The sequence below is a fragment of the Anopheles aquasalis genome, chromosome 2 (assembly GCF_943734665.1).
Source record: "Anopheles aquasalis chromosome 2, idAnoAquaMG_Q_19, whole genome shotgun sequence".
Classification (NCBI taxonomy): Eukaryota; Metazoa; Arthropoda; class Insecta; order Diptera; family Culicidae; genus Anopheles; species Anopheles aquasalis.
In genome coordinates, this window is record NC_064877.1 from 23825001 (window position 1) to 23840000 (window position 15000).

The window sequence follows — 15000 nt, forward strand, 5'->3', positions numbered from 1 at the left end:
GCTGATATGCACATTCTCCCGAAACCTTCCGTCCTTCCGTACACAAGCGACACCCACAGACATCCGACCGCAACAGAAGCTGCAGCAGAGCAGAAGCAAACATGCGCTGCCCTGGTCCGGGGGCGTGTTTGTGCGAACGTTCGGAAGTAGCTGATGAGGAAGATTCCATTTATTGATTACATTAATCCAGAAAACTAACTTCTCCACGTTCTCCGGACGGTGCGGCGTCCGCTCCGGCGGTGTCCGGCTCGGAGTCGTCTATTTATTTATACTTATATTTTGTACAAATAAAGTAACAACGGCACGGCACGCATTATAGCAGCTAAGCAAAAGGCGCAAGTTTCTATACGGACGCTGGTGGGCGACTAGCGTTAAGGTTCAAATAAACAGTCTCTCTATCTCTTTGATATGATTCTCTCTCTGTGGGTGTGTTTTTATCTCCGAGGCGAATCATCAAATAGCGATCTCCGGGTGGGATTGAGGGTTCAAAATCGGTTAAATATTGCGCTGCATATGATGAATGATTCATGAGTTGTTCATGTGCTCTTTTTAGTAGAAACGTGTTTTTTTTCTTCAGGAAGGGATCGTTAGTCACCTTCATGATGAAGAAGAATCTGATCTACTATTATTTTTTTTCCCTTCGTATAACGATGCGCCTCTTTTGTAGGATCAACAAACGCCGGAACTGTTTAACCATAAAAGAAGTGAATGGAAGAGAGTACATTTTTCGATTCGCTTTTCAAACTGCTCACTGTGCTATTAGTCCGGACTATGATTCTCTTAGCTTCAAGTCAATCCATTTAAAATCATTCAATTAATAGAAACAATTATTTTACCATGATAAATATTGAGAAAACGTTGACAATTGTTAATTAAATCTAATTAAAAAACAAACATTCGATGACAGATAAAACTCACAACACTCGCGCCACAAGAATGCTCTTTTCGAAGAAACCATCGAAAGGGAAAACAAATGTTAATAAAAAGATGCAATATCCAATTTCGGTAAAGTGCAATTCAAATCTCTTGAAGTTGACTCCTCTTCTGAAGATGTCTATCAAGATTATACCGAGATATCGGTGCTTTCATACATACTGACGATAAATGAAACGGTTTGTCAACTCGACACCAACGATGGATATTTTCTGTTATTCAAATTCGTGGTGAATTAGTATTCTTCGTGAAAATCTCCGGAAAAATCTGGTGAAAAGCAGAGAAAAGCCCTTCTAGCATTCAAGCTCAGCTGCCGTAGAAAACTTGCGCACAAGAAAATCTGTAACAACATTTTATAGCAACTCGTATCGCGTGCCAGCTACCCTGCTTGGTGCGCATAAAAAAAGAAAAGCTTGCTTAAGTTTAATTTTCTTTTTCTTTTGGTGATTATTCTCGCATTGTGGTCGTTAACCCCTCTCTCTGCTCCTCCTTTCCGCAGTAGAAAATGCTGTTGAAAATGGGCTCATAATTCGTCCCGCTCGTTGCTTTTGAAGAACACGCTATTACAACACTCGAAACCCGCTCTGTGCTGTACCACTCAGCAGGGGCCACATAGCGTTACCCACCACCCCCCAAGCACAAGACATTGAGACGTCTGAGCAGCAGCAGCAGCAGTTGTAAGCAGAGTTAGCTGCCCGGTATCGCGAGGCCATTGTTTCAACGAGGGAATTAAATTCGCATTATGCTCGTTGCACTGGGCCTTTTGTGCGTTGTTCGCTCGACTTTTTCCCATATTCCTCCTGGCTCCCATATTTGCCATACCACCCCTTACCCCTTCCCGTTTATGATAAAGAGTAAGGATTTCTGTTTTCGCAAAGAAAACTCTTCCAGAATCTTTCTTCTGCAAAACTTTCCTCACTCTCGCTCATTCTTTTGCCTCTGCTCCTTCACCTGTGTTCTCGGTTTTGTGTTGCGGGAACTTGCAGCAAATCCCACAACAATGTTGGTAAAGAAATGGCCCCCTATCCACCCTTCAGCAGCACCTCCTCGCACCAGCAACAACAACAAAAACAACATCCCCTCAGACAGGTCCATGTACTCGCTACCCCTTCACCAGTAATGACTTTAAATTTGCAAATAACCTGGATTCCACCTGGCCAGAGGTCCAGGGTTCAGGGTGTGGGCCAGAACAGATCCAGTGGTTGGTCCGGCCACCGAAATAAAGCGAAAGTTTGTGCTCGCGCGAGAGAAAGTTTTTCTTTCATTATCGTCCATCGCGAGTTGAGGGGCTTAACACAGAGAGAATGAGAGAGAGAGAGAGGGGCAGAGTCTTTGGGTTTGGGTTGAAAGAGTGAGATGAAAGTGTGTTCACCGGACGACCGGTCAGCGGAAGTGGCCAAAAGTTGGCCCACGCTAGCGACTGAAGAGGAAGGGGAGAATATAAATAAAACTATTGAAACGAAACAGGAAGGAAACACACAAAAAATCCCTTGAATTCATATCGCTCGCTGGCTTACGGGTTGGTCGTTTGCGATCTCGTCTACGTGAATGTGTGTCAAGCAGAAGTGTATGAGCCTTATCTGCTGCTGTTACTGCTACTTCACGGTCCCTAATGAGAAAACAAATGCAATCGTTAGAAGCCAAGCCAAACTCGAGTAGCAACATCACATCCCAGGGAGCTTCACGGTCCGCGCACTTCCTGATTGAACAACCGACGCCGGCAATCGTAAGCCATAAACTTGCTCTTCACTAGCTCTGCGGCACAGAGTCAACGGCCAACGGAATGGAATTACATCGGAGAAAACCCAATTGCAAGCAACACGGCAACCCGCGGAAGCACTACAGCGAGCACTTAAGGTCGCGCGCCTCGTGCAGTAATTGATCGCGCTACAACGTTCCGTTACACATTCCAGCGTATTCCAACGGTCGGTTCCGGAATTCCTTGCAACTCAATCCCGCATCAGCCATACGACCGACCAACCGTTCGGTGCTCCGATCGGGACCACTCCGGAATGGTATAAATAGGGCAACCAACCGGATACGATCGGCTTCCCGTGGCATCGCGCCGCATCTAGTGCAGTTGCTTTGCGCTAAATGAAATCAGTATCAGTTCGGAGCAGTATCGGACCGAGCCGGGGAGACGGGGGAGGTAAAATGCGCGCTCGTCTGACCGACAAAGCCGACATGCCCTCCACCCGGGGAGCGAACAAGGAACACGCGCGAACGCCACGCGGTGACCGGCCGAGTATCGAGTGCATTGGAAGGGAAAACTTGATTACCGGAGAGTACTTTTTGCGAGTTTGCCCGGTGAGCCACCTTCAACCCCGGTTAAGGAGGGGGGGGGGTAGTATGACCAGCGGCCAGAAGCCAGAGCCCCGGTTTAGCCACCGAGAGCCGGATCGAGAAGGTCCGAGACCTGCAGTGAATTAATTTTTAATTGAGTTTTTCTCCATTCTTTTCTCAGGAGAGTGCGCACCGAATCGGAGTGCCCAGGAAAAACCACCCCATCCCCATGGCCCGGCCCGGCCAGGGCCAAGACAATCGGCCAGTCACTGGAAGAAACCCGAGAAGGGAGTGCGATGCGGTGTCCCGTTGTTCGCGTCTAGTTACTCACGATTGGAGCACCAAGCAGCACCAGCGAGGGGATTTGGAGTTTTCTCCACCACCTCCCCTCCCATCGCACCCTACCACCCCTTCAGCAGAGGGTTGGGAAAATCGAAAGAAACAGAAACAATAAGCCAAAGCCTCACTCGAAAGGAGATCGAAGTCGAAGTCGATGGCAGGTTCGAAGTCTCGAGAGCCAGCCAGCAATCTTAGCAGGCGATGCACTCGACACCGACACAGACACACTCTCAAACTGAAGCACACAAAAGGCGGCGTTATGGCACCGAGGCGGGCACCGGTACGGCACGGAATTACGATAACTGTCGTGGCTTTTCTCGTAAGAGTTTTCCAAACTGCCAGCAACGCCAGGCTGGCAGCCACTACCACTACTACCGAAGCACAATCCGAACTTCGAGCCGAGGCGGGATTAATCCCAAGGACATCCAAGGAGGCTGGCCTGCGACCAGGCAACGAGCGGAGGAAATTGAATTGTTTGCCGATGTTTGCGCTAATGTGAATGGCGGAATCTTGTTTGCCGGAAAAGTAAATAGCGGTGTGGCGTAACGGATTGGTGGTGGTGGTTGGTTCTCGAAGGGGATGTGGTGGTTGCGGTGGTCTTCTTGCCACGATTCCAACATGCCCGCTTGTTAGCGGTCCGGGAATGTGTTGTAAACCGGCGTGGGAGGGGAAGGCCATTTTGAGGCGAGTGAATTAAATGTTTTCCCGGTGCCGTAAGCGCAATGTTCGGTGTCTGGAACTCCAGCAACCTCCTCATTTCAACCGCCAACACCCCCGCAAAGGTGGTGCTGGTTAACACCTGTTTTGTGTTTTCCACTGATTCAGCCACTCTCCGCCTCGGGTACATTCTTTGGGAAATTAATACGAATTCGTCGCTCCGGGAAAAAAGGGCCAAAAAGGGTGCTGGTGTCAGCATCACAAAAGGGGACGTTGCACGGTGCAATGTGAGATGAGATTGGTTTGCGAGTCTACTTTCAGTGACCTAGATTCCGGCTCTGGCTACCCTCTGAAGCATCACTGTTTCAACGTTTCTGCTTTCTTTTTCCTATTCCCAAAAAAGGAGAAGGGAGAATGTGATGGTTCCGCTTTAACATGAAAATGAGGTGAATGCGATGCGGGCTAGCACTGGCAATAATTAACCGGCGATGAATGAATGGCGTGGCCGAGATTTTAATATTTTTTTGCTCCCCCTTCACTCCTCTTCTTTCGCTCTCTATCATACCAATTTGTTTCACCCGTTGATGCGAAACGTGATGAAGTGGATCGGAACGTTCTTTTCATCGAGATTAAATTTTCATCCTCCACACATACTCGCACGTGGACACGTGAAACTCGGTTCGGTTCGATGGAGGCGCCACACTCTTCGCTTCGTTTTTCCATTAGACCGTTCTGCCTAAAGGCTTCTTCACTATCTAGGCTGAAAAGCAGCGCAAGGGATGATTAATATGTTGTTGAAAAGCACCAAAAACCTCAAGCAGAGGAACGCAAAGGCACCACACGCTGGAGGGCATTGTTGACAAGCGGTTGCATTGTTTATCCGGATCGCTTACCGCGGACGTTTTAACAAACTGCAACAGCAGTAGATGCGATTGGTGTTCTCTCGCCCGTTTGGTGTTCTCTCGCCCGTGGAGAGTTGCGTCTTGTGTCGATACGGAAACAGAACTGATACCACTCCATCTCGCAAAACCGGTTGCACTGCGTCCAGCCATTTACTCCCCAAACGATACCGCTGCTGCAAGCGAAGCTACTCCAACAACCCTTCAGGGGATCGAAGGGCGGGGAAAAATTGATTCCGATTCTGGTGCCACCTCGAGCTCAAGGACTGTGGGGCTCAAGGGGTCACACAGATCAAACGGAACACCGGAAGGGAACGGTCGATCGTGGGTTCTATCCGTGGAATCACTGGCAACAGACCAGTCTCAATGCGCCTGATAGCGATCGGAAGCGCTAGAAGGAAAGACGACAAAGTTTCGATTCGTGTGCCCGGTCTGTGCGAGCGGCTACAGGAAGGACGTGCCGTGTGTCCATTTGTGGCAGTGTGTTTAAGTTGAGGCGCCTCGGGCATTTGCAAACACATTTGCGTTCCCGTAGTACGTCCCGCAGTGTCGCCACTGTCACAGCGACTGTACGGACCGTAGGGTAGAACAGGAACTGTGAACACAGAGAGAGAGAGAGAGAGAGAGAGCTCCCCTTGGCCATCGGAATGCATCGGATTGAGTTAACATACATTGCCGGAGCGAACGGAACGAACGCTGGCGCTAGTGTTTGGAGGAGTAAATTTTGGGATGTCGAAGCGGTTGCTCGAAGCATTTCAGCTTAGCCATGTTTGAGCACGATGCTGCCTCCCTTCGGTACTAGTTCTACACCGTTTCCTCTTCACCCTCTTCCCCCCGGGGGGTAATATAGTCAGCGTTAGTTCGGGTTGTTTAAGTTGGCGAAAGTTGAAAGTTTGAATTAAGTAGTCACCGGTCGGTCGGGGGGAGGGAACCGAGAGCCATCGAAAGTGATCACATAGTGTTCTGCTTCCCCCGATAGTCCACAACTCCTTTGGCCACAAAGGATTTCCATTTTTCTATTCTCATTCACAGGACTTCCGCCTCGATCGCTTTATCAACTGACATATCCCTTGGGATGGAATAAAGGATGTTTCCAATTTGCGCTCACCCAACCCAACCCACATTCTGATGATCAGCACCCATCGCCAGCAAGCAAGTGATGCTGCATTCCTCCGATATTATCGTCGATATCGGAGGCGAAAGGTCAAACGATATCCTCACCAGAAACTATTCGCATCCCCAACGGTATTCCGATTGTGTTGTCCGGAGTAGCAAAGGGGAACGGGAATGTAAGCATGATTAAATGGGCCAGCGCATGGCCGGAAGCGGAAGTGACATCGACCGCTAGCATGGCCGGGCGAATGAACTCCCCGGAGCGCAGTCCTTCTTCGCATGAACGCGAGTGAGTGCGAGTGTCATTCGGTTCCGGTTCCAGCTCCGGAGAGAGAGAGAGCGAGAGAGCGTGAGTGATCTGTGGCCACCGAGGAGCTCAATGGCATCACGGCTTGCAACGTGGTGGCCTCCAACATTTGACTCCCGATGGCGAACCTAATAACATCATCATCGTCCTCGCCCTCGACGTCGTCCTCATCGCGCTCATGAGTCGTGATGTCGAGCAGACGCGCAAGATGATTGCGTTAGCATAAAATAGGGATCATCGTGAAATCGTGGTGCGCCACCGGCAGCACCGTCCGGACGATGAGATGTGATCTGCCTGCTGGCATTCACCGCCGCGCTGCTGTATATATGAAGAATATTGACGAGTGTATGAGCATTACTTTTGATGTTATGGCAAAGCATTATGTGAAGGATCACGGTGCGGATGGAGCGTAGCATCCGTCGCTTCAACATTCTTTTTCCGCTGATGATAACCATGACCAGGGGATTGATTACTTTGCTGCTTCGGGAAGATATGGTACCTACCGGAGGTTTCCAATTCCACCAAATGAAGTTCTCATCTCTACGTTCCTTGCTAGTAAGCGGAGTTTATTGGAGCTCATTTTGAAACTACAAAATCGGAGGATTTTTCAAAGAAAATTTTCCAATAAACGAACAAACTGGAAGCTGCTAGATGTACAGGGCAACCGAAACCGACGCCATCAGGTAATGACAGGCCACCTAGAACGTTCCTTCCAGAATGGAGAATTCCCGAATGGCTCCCATTTTCAGCGAACGCTATCACGGCCCATGATGATGGCGAATCGTTGGTGCGATGGCGCCCATCTGCTGCATGAGCTGCAAGGTAAGTCATTTTTCAATTCCACGCCACCACCAGGAACAGCAGCTTCCATGGTTGGATCGGTATTGTTTGCACATTAAACGATTCCTTGCCAAGCAAGCGTTGAACCGCGTTGTCGTGGATGACGACAAGGGCGACGACCGTGGCGCAGACGAATAGCTTCCGGTTGATTGCGGAAATGATTGCCGCGAAATGAGTGATCGGTAATCAGGGACAGCAAGGGGGCGTCGTCGGCGCTGAAAATTGAAAAGTGTTTTCCCGCTGATTGCCGCATTGTGGATTTTAAATTTAAACCCGGCGGCTTGGCGGCGGCCTGGTAACTGCAGGGTGGCCGGTTGCTGATAAGAACCCGGCCGCCCCTTCCATCATCGCATCTATTTTTCTTTCCTCTCACTTTCTCTTTCTCTCTCTCTCTCTCTCTCTCTCTCTATTTCTTTCTTTCTCTTTCTCACAACAATCTACCAGGGAAGCAGCTCAACGATCACTAGTTACTGGAACAATTTGTGAGGTTATGATTGCCACGGTGACCGATTGTGACAGCAGCAGCAGTAGGCCGATAGGTTGACCGAGATGATTGATAATGAATCAGCCAACCGTGGTGCTGGCATCACTCACAGTCAGTCAGTCTGTCAAACAATGTACACGTCCCACCGCAAAGGAATCCTTTCTTCCTCCTGACCAACAACCTCTTCCGCTACGGATCGACACTCCCGTTCGTGGTTCACCATTACAATCAATCTCCATAACCATCTCTCTCTCTCGCAGCGACCATGAGATATAGGTATAGCTAAACGCGCAACGCAACGGTACAGGCTGGCGCGATGCGCTGCGTGCCATCACATTGACGCAAACCTTCAGCTGACATGTCATGACAACGTCGACCCCCGCGAAATGGCAGCAGCACCAGCAGCACCACATCACAACAAAACGAGACATACTGTGCAAATGTTTTGCCTTCAATTATCGTTGATGATATTTATTTGGAGACCCCCTTACAATGAGCCCCGTCCGGCCCAGCTGTTATCATATATTTGCGTGCGTGGTGACGCAAAATGGGTGAGCGAGAGGGGAGTGGCAGACCGGATGAGGTACGGCACGTGGTCGCATGGTTTCCGCCCGATAATAGCACAAATTATCGGATATTTTCATCCATAAACATTGCGGAAACATGATTGAAAAACCCACCCCCGGAACGGCCAGGATGGGGAACTGGCACGGAAAAAGGGAGGCAAGCAGCTCGGTGTACGGGATACGTAGAACCTGCGCCAGGTGTGCGTTGTCCACCGTCACCGTTATGCTGGTGTGTATGGCATGCGGATGCTGGAACAGGACGCCAAAGGATGGCACACAATGTTCCCTCTTCACTTCGCTACAGTTGCCACCAAACACTGCCACCACCTCTAACAATCCCAATAAACAATCAGCTCGACCTCGAGATGGTCGACCGGTTTCATCTGGTGGCGGCTGGTGGTGGCTGGTGGGGTGGAGCACACCCGGAGGTTAAAGGTGGAAAAGCCCGGGAAAAACTAATCTAGCACACGTCGCCCTAGGGTCTCGACCACCACCGCCCAGGCCACCGGTCGAGGGTGACAGGTGAACGGGAACGCGAGTGAACTCCCCCTCGCTGGTTCCCGCCTTTTGTGTGGAATAGGCAATCACGAGGATCGCTTGAAGGGAACACACAAAGACCACACACCACACTAACCAAGCGCTCACCATAGACGGTGATACTGGATGCTGGTGATGATAGTCGAGCATCATCATCATCATCGCAGTGGCAGTGGCGATGCTTCCAACGTGGCAACCGGAAACGCACGCAAACCCCCTTCTTCTTCTTCTTCTTCTTCTTTCTCTTCTCGGTTGAACGGTGGCCTCTTCGGCGCGCACAACGTTCGCTCCGAAAGCGAACGTCAAGCGCAACGCAAAAGACGTTATGCGCCTAGTGCGGTAGGCTGTTGTGGAGTGGCTGCTTCTGATCGGATGGTGAAGCACACATTCGAGTTGGTTGCTTAGTCGGTCGGTTGCCGGAAGCAACGTGGTTCTCCCGGGGTCCTGGCCTCTTCTCAACGATGGCCCCCATTTTGGCTTCTTTTGTTTCGATTCCGGCGAGTGCGAAGAGTGCTTGAATGGTGAAAGCCAGCAAGGCCTCCCCCGCCCCGCGTTGCCCAAGTGACCTTCCTCTCTTCCTCCTCCGCTCTTCCACTCCAAACCGAGGTCACACCGAGCGGCCCGGACTGTGTCCATCCAATTTGCTGGGAATGGACGCAGCTGTGGCGATTAGAAGCGATGATAAAATGCAGACAATTATTAGATGAATTTTCGACGCTCGACGCTCGAGATGGGCGCACGATTGCGGGGTAAACGAGGGGAGTCAGCACCCTTCTAGCCTCTGCCTTTCCCCAACAGCTACAATCAAAACACAAGCTTCCCGGGTGGGGGAGGGGAATGCAAAAATCAGAAATGAGCTCGCCAGTTCGTCTATTTGCTCTTCACTCTCTTTGTCTTCACACTCGGCACAAGATGGCGTCCTACACTGACTTCACCGCTCCACGGGTTTCAGTTTATGCTGAGGGGTGGCACTACCACGTACTTGTATCTGGGTTTCGCGGTCAGCACGATTGGCTTTATCGCCCCGAGGCAGCAACGATCGTGGTCCACGGAACCAGCTGCTAGTTCGGTTGCTGGCGTAAAACCATGCTGTTCCAACGTTGCCACATCATTGCTATCAGGCTGCAGAGAGAAAGAGAGAGAGAAAGAGGAGGCAACAGCAATGTCAAATGCGTGTTACAACGAGGTGGAAAGTCACGCCGATGGCGGAATAGAATCCGTCGAACCGGCAACCGGAACCGCTGGAACCGGAACGCGGGGTCTTCCGTACCAGTGGCGAGGCGTTGGTCACGATGACGATAAGGCACGCGGTGAGCAGCAGCAGCAACAGCAGTAACACGTCTAATCTCTTGCCTATCATGTTCGATCACTTCTATCACTCGGTACTCGGTTACTGATCGGTCCGCCGCTCACGGTGCGCCCTTTTTATTCGTTCGGAATCGCCCCCCGGAACTATAAATAAGCGGAAAAACATTCACGGCTGATTGGCGACGGCGAGTGGCCATGGCGAGTGAGATGCACGGGGTTTCATGTTGCTCATCTAGCTGCAACTCGGTTGCTTGTTTGTTTGCAGCAAGCACTCCGGCGCTGGCAGCAACTGGCAAGATGAATCGTCCTCCGGAGCGATTCCATTACTCCTCTGTCTCAAACTCTAGCGATAACTTCATCTTCCGCTGCTGCTGCTGCTGCTGCTGCTGCTTCTTCCTCTGTGTAGCATAGAAATCTGCTTGCCCCCTGGAGCGCAAGCGAGCGAACACGGTTGGTACCGACAGACTGTGCTGGAAAAGTATGAATAATGCTCAAGATGTTTGTACACTTTGACAAGCCGGTGGCCAGACGGTAGCTACGAGGAGGAGGAGGAGGGCTAGTGTACAGACGGAACGCGCGTTTGTCTTTGTAGTCCGTCCAATCAAATAAATTTGAAAAAAGCACTGAACGCGTACCGCGATGTATGTAGAGAAGCGGTGCGGTGCGATGCTCCTAGGGCCCTTTGCGGCGGGGGGGAGGGAGAAACAAGACGACGCCCAAAAGCCCTCGAAGCCATTTCTCAAGCTATTCTTGCGAATACGATTTGAATACGAGAGCGTGGCCCGCGTGCGCTCGCTGATTATTTATTTTCATCTCTTGGCTCTGGCTCTGGACGGTTTCTCCCGGAACCGGCCCGGAACCGCTAACGGTGTGGCGGTGTGAAAAGTGTAAAACGAATAGCGACCAACATGCAACATAATGCTCTCAGCCCCGTGGATCGGGGGCAGCAGCAGCAACGGCGCCAGTACAAAGATCAACTATAGCATCAGCTGGCAACGTCGGCCTGGTCCTATGCGCGATGCGCTGGCGGATATTGGATGAATAATTTAAACGTTCTTTCTCGTGGCTTGGTAGAGGCACCTTTTTTGACAGATGGCTGCCAGAGCTCACGGAAGAACACGACGCTGGGGGGGAAAGGGCCTTGTGTCTAATGCAATTTTCGCCGCTAGAAACACGAAGGAATGTGAACGAACGAACCAGCACCACCAGCACGAGGTGCCTATTAAAAGAAGCATCAAAATATTTGATGAAACATTCACACCTCAAGCGAGCGAACGATGGTCCCTGGGTATGCTAATTCACCTTCCGAGAGCCAGCGTGTTAAAGACTCGCTCTCTTTATATTTTTCTCTCACTCTTTTCTTGATGTGTTCCGTGTCGTTGTTACATTGATTGTTCGGGTTGTAAACATCATGTGCATCATGTGCCGTACCTAAGCCGTTATTCTGGGAGATTAACTGCCGATTATCTCACTCCGAGAGGAGTGATTAATACTTGGCACACGTCAAAACAATGATCAACAGTAGACCGGGCGATCGCCGTTGCCTTGAGCGCCGCACATCGTATGCAGAAGATAAGCGCCATGTTTGAATGACCCTTTTGCTAGGTTTGCGATAAGCGAACCGATCGTTGTCCAACACCCAACCCAGTCGAAGGGAGACCAGTTGAAACTGCATCCACGATCGTGTGCGCGATGCAATATTGTTGACCTTTGCTTGACGAACCCTTGTCCCTATCAGCCCGTTAGTCTGGGCACCGGCGTCCAGACGTTTGTTATCATGCCAAACAGCACAGAATACGGTGCGATGTTCAAGTCCAGGTAGTGCCACGCGGAAGCAACCCCTGCTGGTTGACGCATTTCGTAAGAATTCCACATCGCATCACATGTGATCGACCACATTCTGTTCGCGCTGGCTAGCACCAGAACTCGCCACTCGATCGATACCTCAATTATCAACCCCTTACATCACCAAACTGCGACCAAATGTCAACTTGCGCGAACGCCCAACGTCACTCAGCATTCGAGCGTTAGAGAGACAGAGAGACTCTCTCTCTCTCTCTTTGGTGGTAAGTAATGTTGCTGTTGCTGGAGGCTGCGATAGATGGTTACGATGGTCGATTGCGAGGTGGCGGTGATTTGTCGCTTAATTTTTCGCATCTAACCGATAATCGATGGCCATTTTCGGCACTCGTGCACTGATTGATTTCACTGAACCATTCTCCATTCCTGTTGCCGGGAATCCGTTCCGTTTGTTGTTGTTGGTGGGGGTGATGCGTGATCACTATCTTCCTCGCTCGCTCCACTTTCGTTCGATTACAATGCATGCATGCGGGAGGCGTGTGTTAACTGGGAAACGCGGGAGGTGCGAGGAAGCGATCAAATTAAGGGCGCCTATAAAAGGCTTCGATTTTATGTGCCACCCAACGATTGATCAGGCGCTTGCTGTCGAGCAGCAGTAGCAGCAGCAGCAGCAGCAACAGTACGGGAGAAGAATTAAACCAAACGGAGTGTTGTGTCGTTGTGTGTATGTTTGTTCAGAAGTGAAACGGTACGTTTACAGGACCAAGTGTTTGTGATAAATATAGCGTAACTGCTGCAGACGAACCATTGTGCATTCGTTGCTAGCATCCTGTGAGTTTATCGTACTAAAAACTCGTCAAAGCAAAGTGTTACTTTTGCATGAACAGTTCATGCACTGCACAAAAGGGCATCAAATCAAAAGTGTTGTCGATCATCAAACGAGTCGATATCCGTTCCGCTGGTTTTAGAATTCACTAGTTTGCATCCCACTTCCCAATAACGGCCAGTGTGCTCGCTATGCACCGGACACTAGGCTTCCGCACCGGGCAGCTCGACGCTCGGAATCGTTGAAACGGTCTAACGAGGGTGCTAATTGGGAGTCAACATTAATACTGGTGCCGGTGCCGGATACCGTACCGAATACCGTGCGCTAATGATACTGCTGACGCATATTTAAATAGAGTTTAGTAATATCGTCACCGTCACCAAGCGCCATCGCCGATTGATCGCTTCACTAGTTCCCCTCCCAGTGGGGATTCGGAATGTAATTAATGATTTCATAGCACCAGCAGCACCAGTAGCAGCAGTAGCACCACACGTGCAGAGCTTTTCTCTCCAGGGCGTAGCTAGTGCAGTGCAGCGTTCAATAGTTAATACGCTTCGATAAATAATATTGCTATTGATGATGGGCCTCTCGAACGCGACCGTACGAGTGCGCGCACAGTTCGCTGAGTTGCGAGATGCCTGGGACCGATACCGGACAGATCGATCCGTCAAAAGCGTAGCATCCGTGCGGTGTGGGACCACCGCCGGCAGGAGGGAGGTCCGGGGACAAATACACTGAATTAGCATGTGCAAACTTCCGCTGACGGTGCACGCCGTTAGGGCGACGACTGCGGCTCTTTGAAGGCGGCATCAATGCGACCGTGCGCTGCATAGTTTCAATTTAGAGCGTCAGGATTTAGGGACTTTGCACACGCGATAGGGTTGCGTTAGGTGGATGGGGATCACGGAAGCTTTACTATGGCGATGCTTTTGCTTTGAGTAAACTCATTTCGGTTCGAACAGAACCCCCCCGCGGGGAGATGGGATCGAAAAGGATTCACCAGTGTCACCGGTGCTTAGTGGCAGAGGATCAACTGTTTATGTGACCAACGGGTGATGAGAGAAACAATTCGCCCGGACCGTCGGTGGTCTTTACTATTGCGGGGAGTGTTTATGACCTATTATCGATGCTGGGTCAATTGAATGGCCATCAGATAAGGGAACTGGGAGTACGTGTGGGAGTTGTTCCTGGTAGTTTTGCATCCTGTTATCCAAACGATTACAACACTGAGCTGTTGTTTACGTTGGTTTGAATAGGAGAGTAGGAGAACGCTTGAATAGTTGTACAACATACCAGAGCTCTTGGAATGTTGTTTCTCTATTCTTCTGACGCTGTTGATGCGTCGGCATTGAAATCATATTCAATGTATGTATTAATCATACACATTCCAAGCAACTAGCATATGCGTCAGCATCAATATCTTTACAAGATAAGAGGATTACTTCGATTGAACTGAGTAATTTGATGTTTGATATTCGATGGAACTAAGAACCACAGTAGCATAGGATTCTACTAAGAGAGGTTAAGATTTATTTTTTCAATTTTGCATTCCTCAGTGGAATGCATCTCAACAGCAATGTTTTAAACTATTGTGCCAACGTGAGCAAATTTTAAAGTTTGAAACTTGTGACTTCTTAAAGCCTCGGGGTATATCGCAACTTTGAAAATCAGTATTTGTTTTACATTATAAGTTCAGCAAGGTAGCTCCGTAGGTAGTTTTTGTTGAATTTGCAATTTTTCGTTTTTTGACAGCATTTGGAAGTTAAAAAAATCATCACACTATGATACTGACGGATTGATCGGACGGAATGATCAAGCCGGGTTCGTCGCTTAAGTCTTAAGGGGCAAGTCTTTTGATTCGACCCAACAACGGTGCCCATCGTAGCTGCGTGATGGGGCATCCGACATATACAAATCAGTATTTTTTGTTAGATTATAAGGTAACCTGGTAGCCCCGTCGATGTTTTGATTTTTTAAGACGGAAAAGTGATGCTTTTGATTATTTTGGCCGAAAAAAATCAGTTTCTCATAATTGATTAAAAAAAGTATCAGCGATTTCGTGAAATGTAAACGTTTGCTCAAAGAAAATCTCCACAAAAATGAGCCTT

At 49.7% G+C, this 15000-nt stretch overlaps 3 protein-coding genes across 4 annotated transcripts in view; 2 read left to right on the forward strand and 1 right to left on the reverse strand.

Moving 5' to 3' along the window:
* LOC126568935 (uncharacterized) overlaps nucleotides 1–690 on the forward strand; it is an 18465-nt gene extending 17775 nt beyond the window's left edge. Inside the window, exon 8 of the mRNA XM_050225639.1 lies at nucleotides 1–690. This exon is cut by the window's left edge and continues 2701 nt beyond it. The gene's annotated coding sequence lies outside the window, so the exon portion shown is untranslated.
* A 9114-nt stretch (nucleotides 691–9804) lies between these two features.
* On the reverse strand, nucleotides 9805–10359 carry LOC126568936 (uncharacterized). The gene is made up of 2 exons (XM_050225640.1): nucleotides 10229–10359; nucleotides 9805–10080 (listed from the first exon to the last, which is right to left on the reverse strand). Exons 1-2 carry the CDS (start codon nucleotides 10316–10318, stop codon nucleotides 9907–9909), a joined length of 264 nt encoding a protein of 87 aa, XP_050081597.1. The 5' UTR covers nucleotides 10319–10359; the 3' UTR covers nucleotides 9805–9906.
* A 2338-nt stretch (nucleotides 10360–12697) lies between these two features.
* The window catches only part of LOC126568938 (L-threonine ammonia-lyase), a 6875-nt gene continuing 4572 nt past the window's right edge, over nucleotides 12698–15000 (forward strand). Inside the window, exon 1 of one of the 2 annotated variants that reach the window (XM_050225641.1) lies at nucleotides 12698–12814. The gene's annotated coding sequence lies outside the window, so the exon portion shown is untranslated. Of the gene's footprint in view, nucleotides 12898–15000 lie in introns of both variants that reach the window. The other variant, XM_050225642.1, reaches the window with a different exon arrangement.

Excerpts from the sequence above, each read along its gene's own strand:
- LOC126568936 (XM_050225640.1), bottom strand. The coding sequence starts at position 10,318 with ATGATAGGCAAGAGATTAGACGTGTTACTGCTGTTGCTGCTGCTGCTC. Across the intron at positions 10,081-10,228 it reads TGACCAACGCCTCGCCACTG|CCTGATAGCAATGATGTGGC; the intron begins GTACGGAAGACC and ends TTCTCTCTGCAG.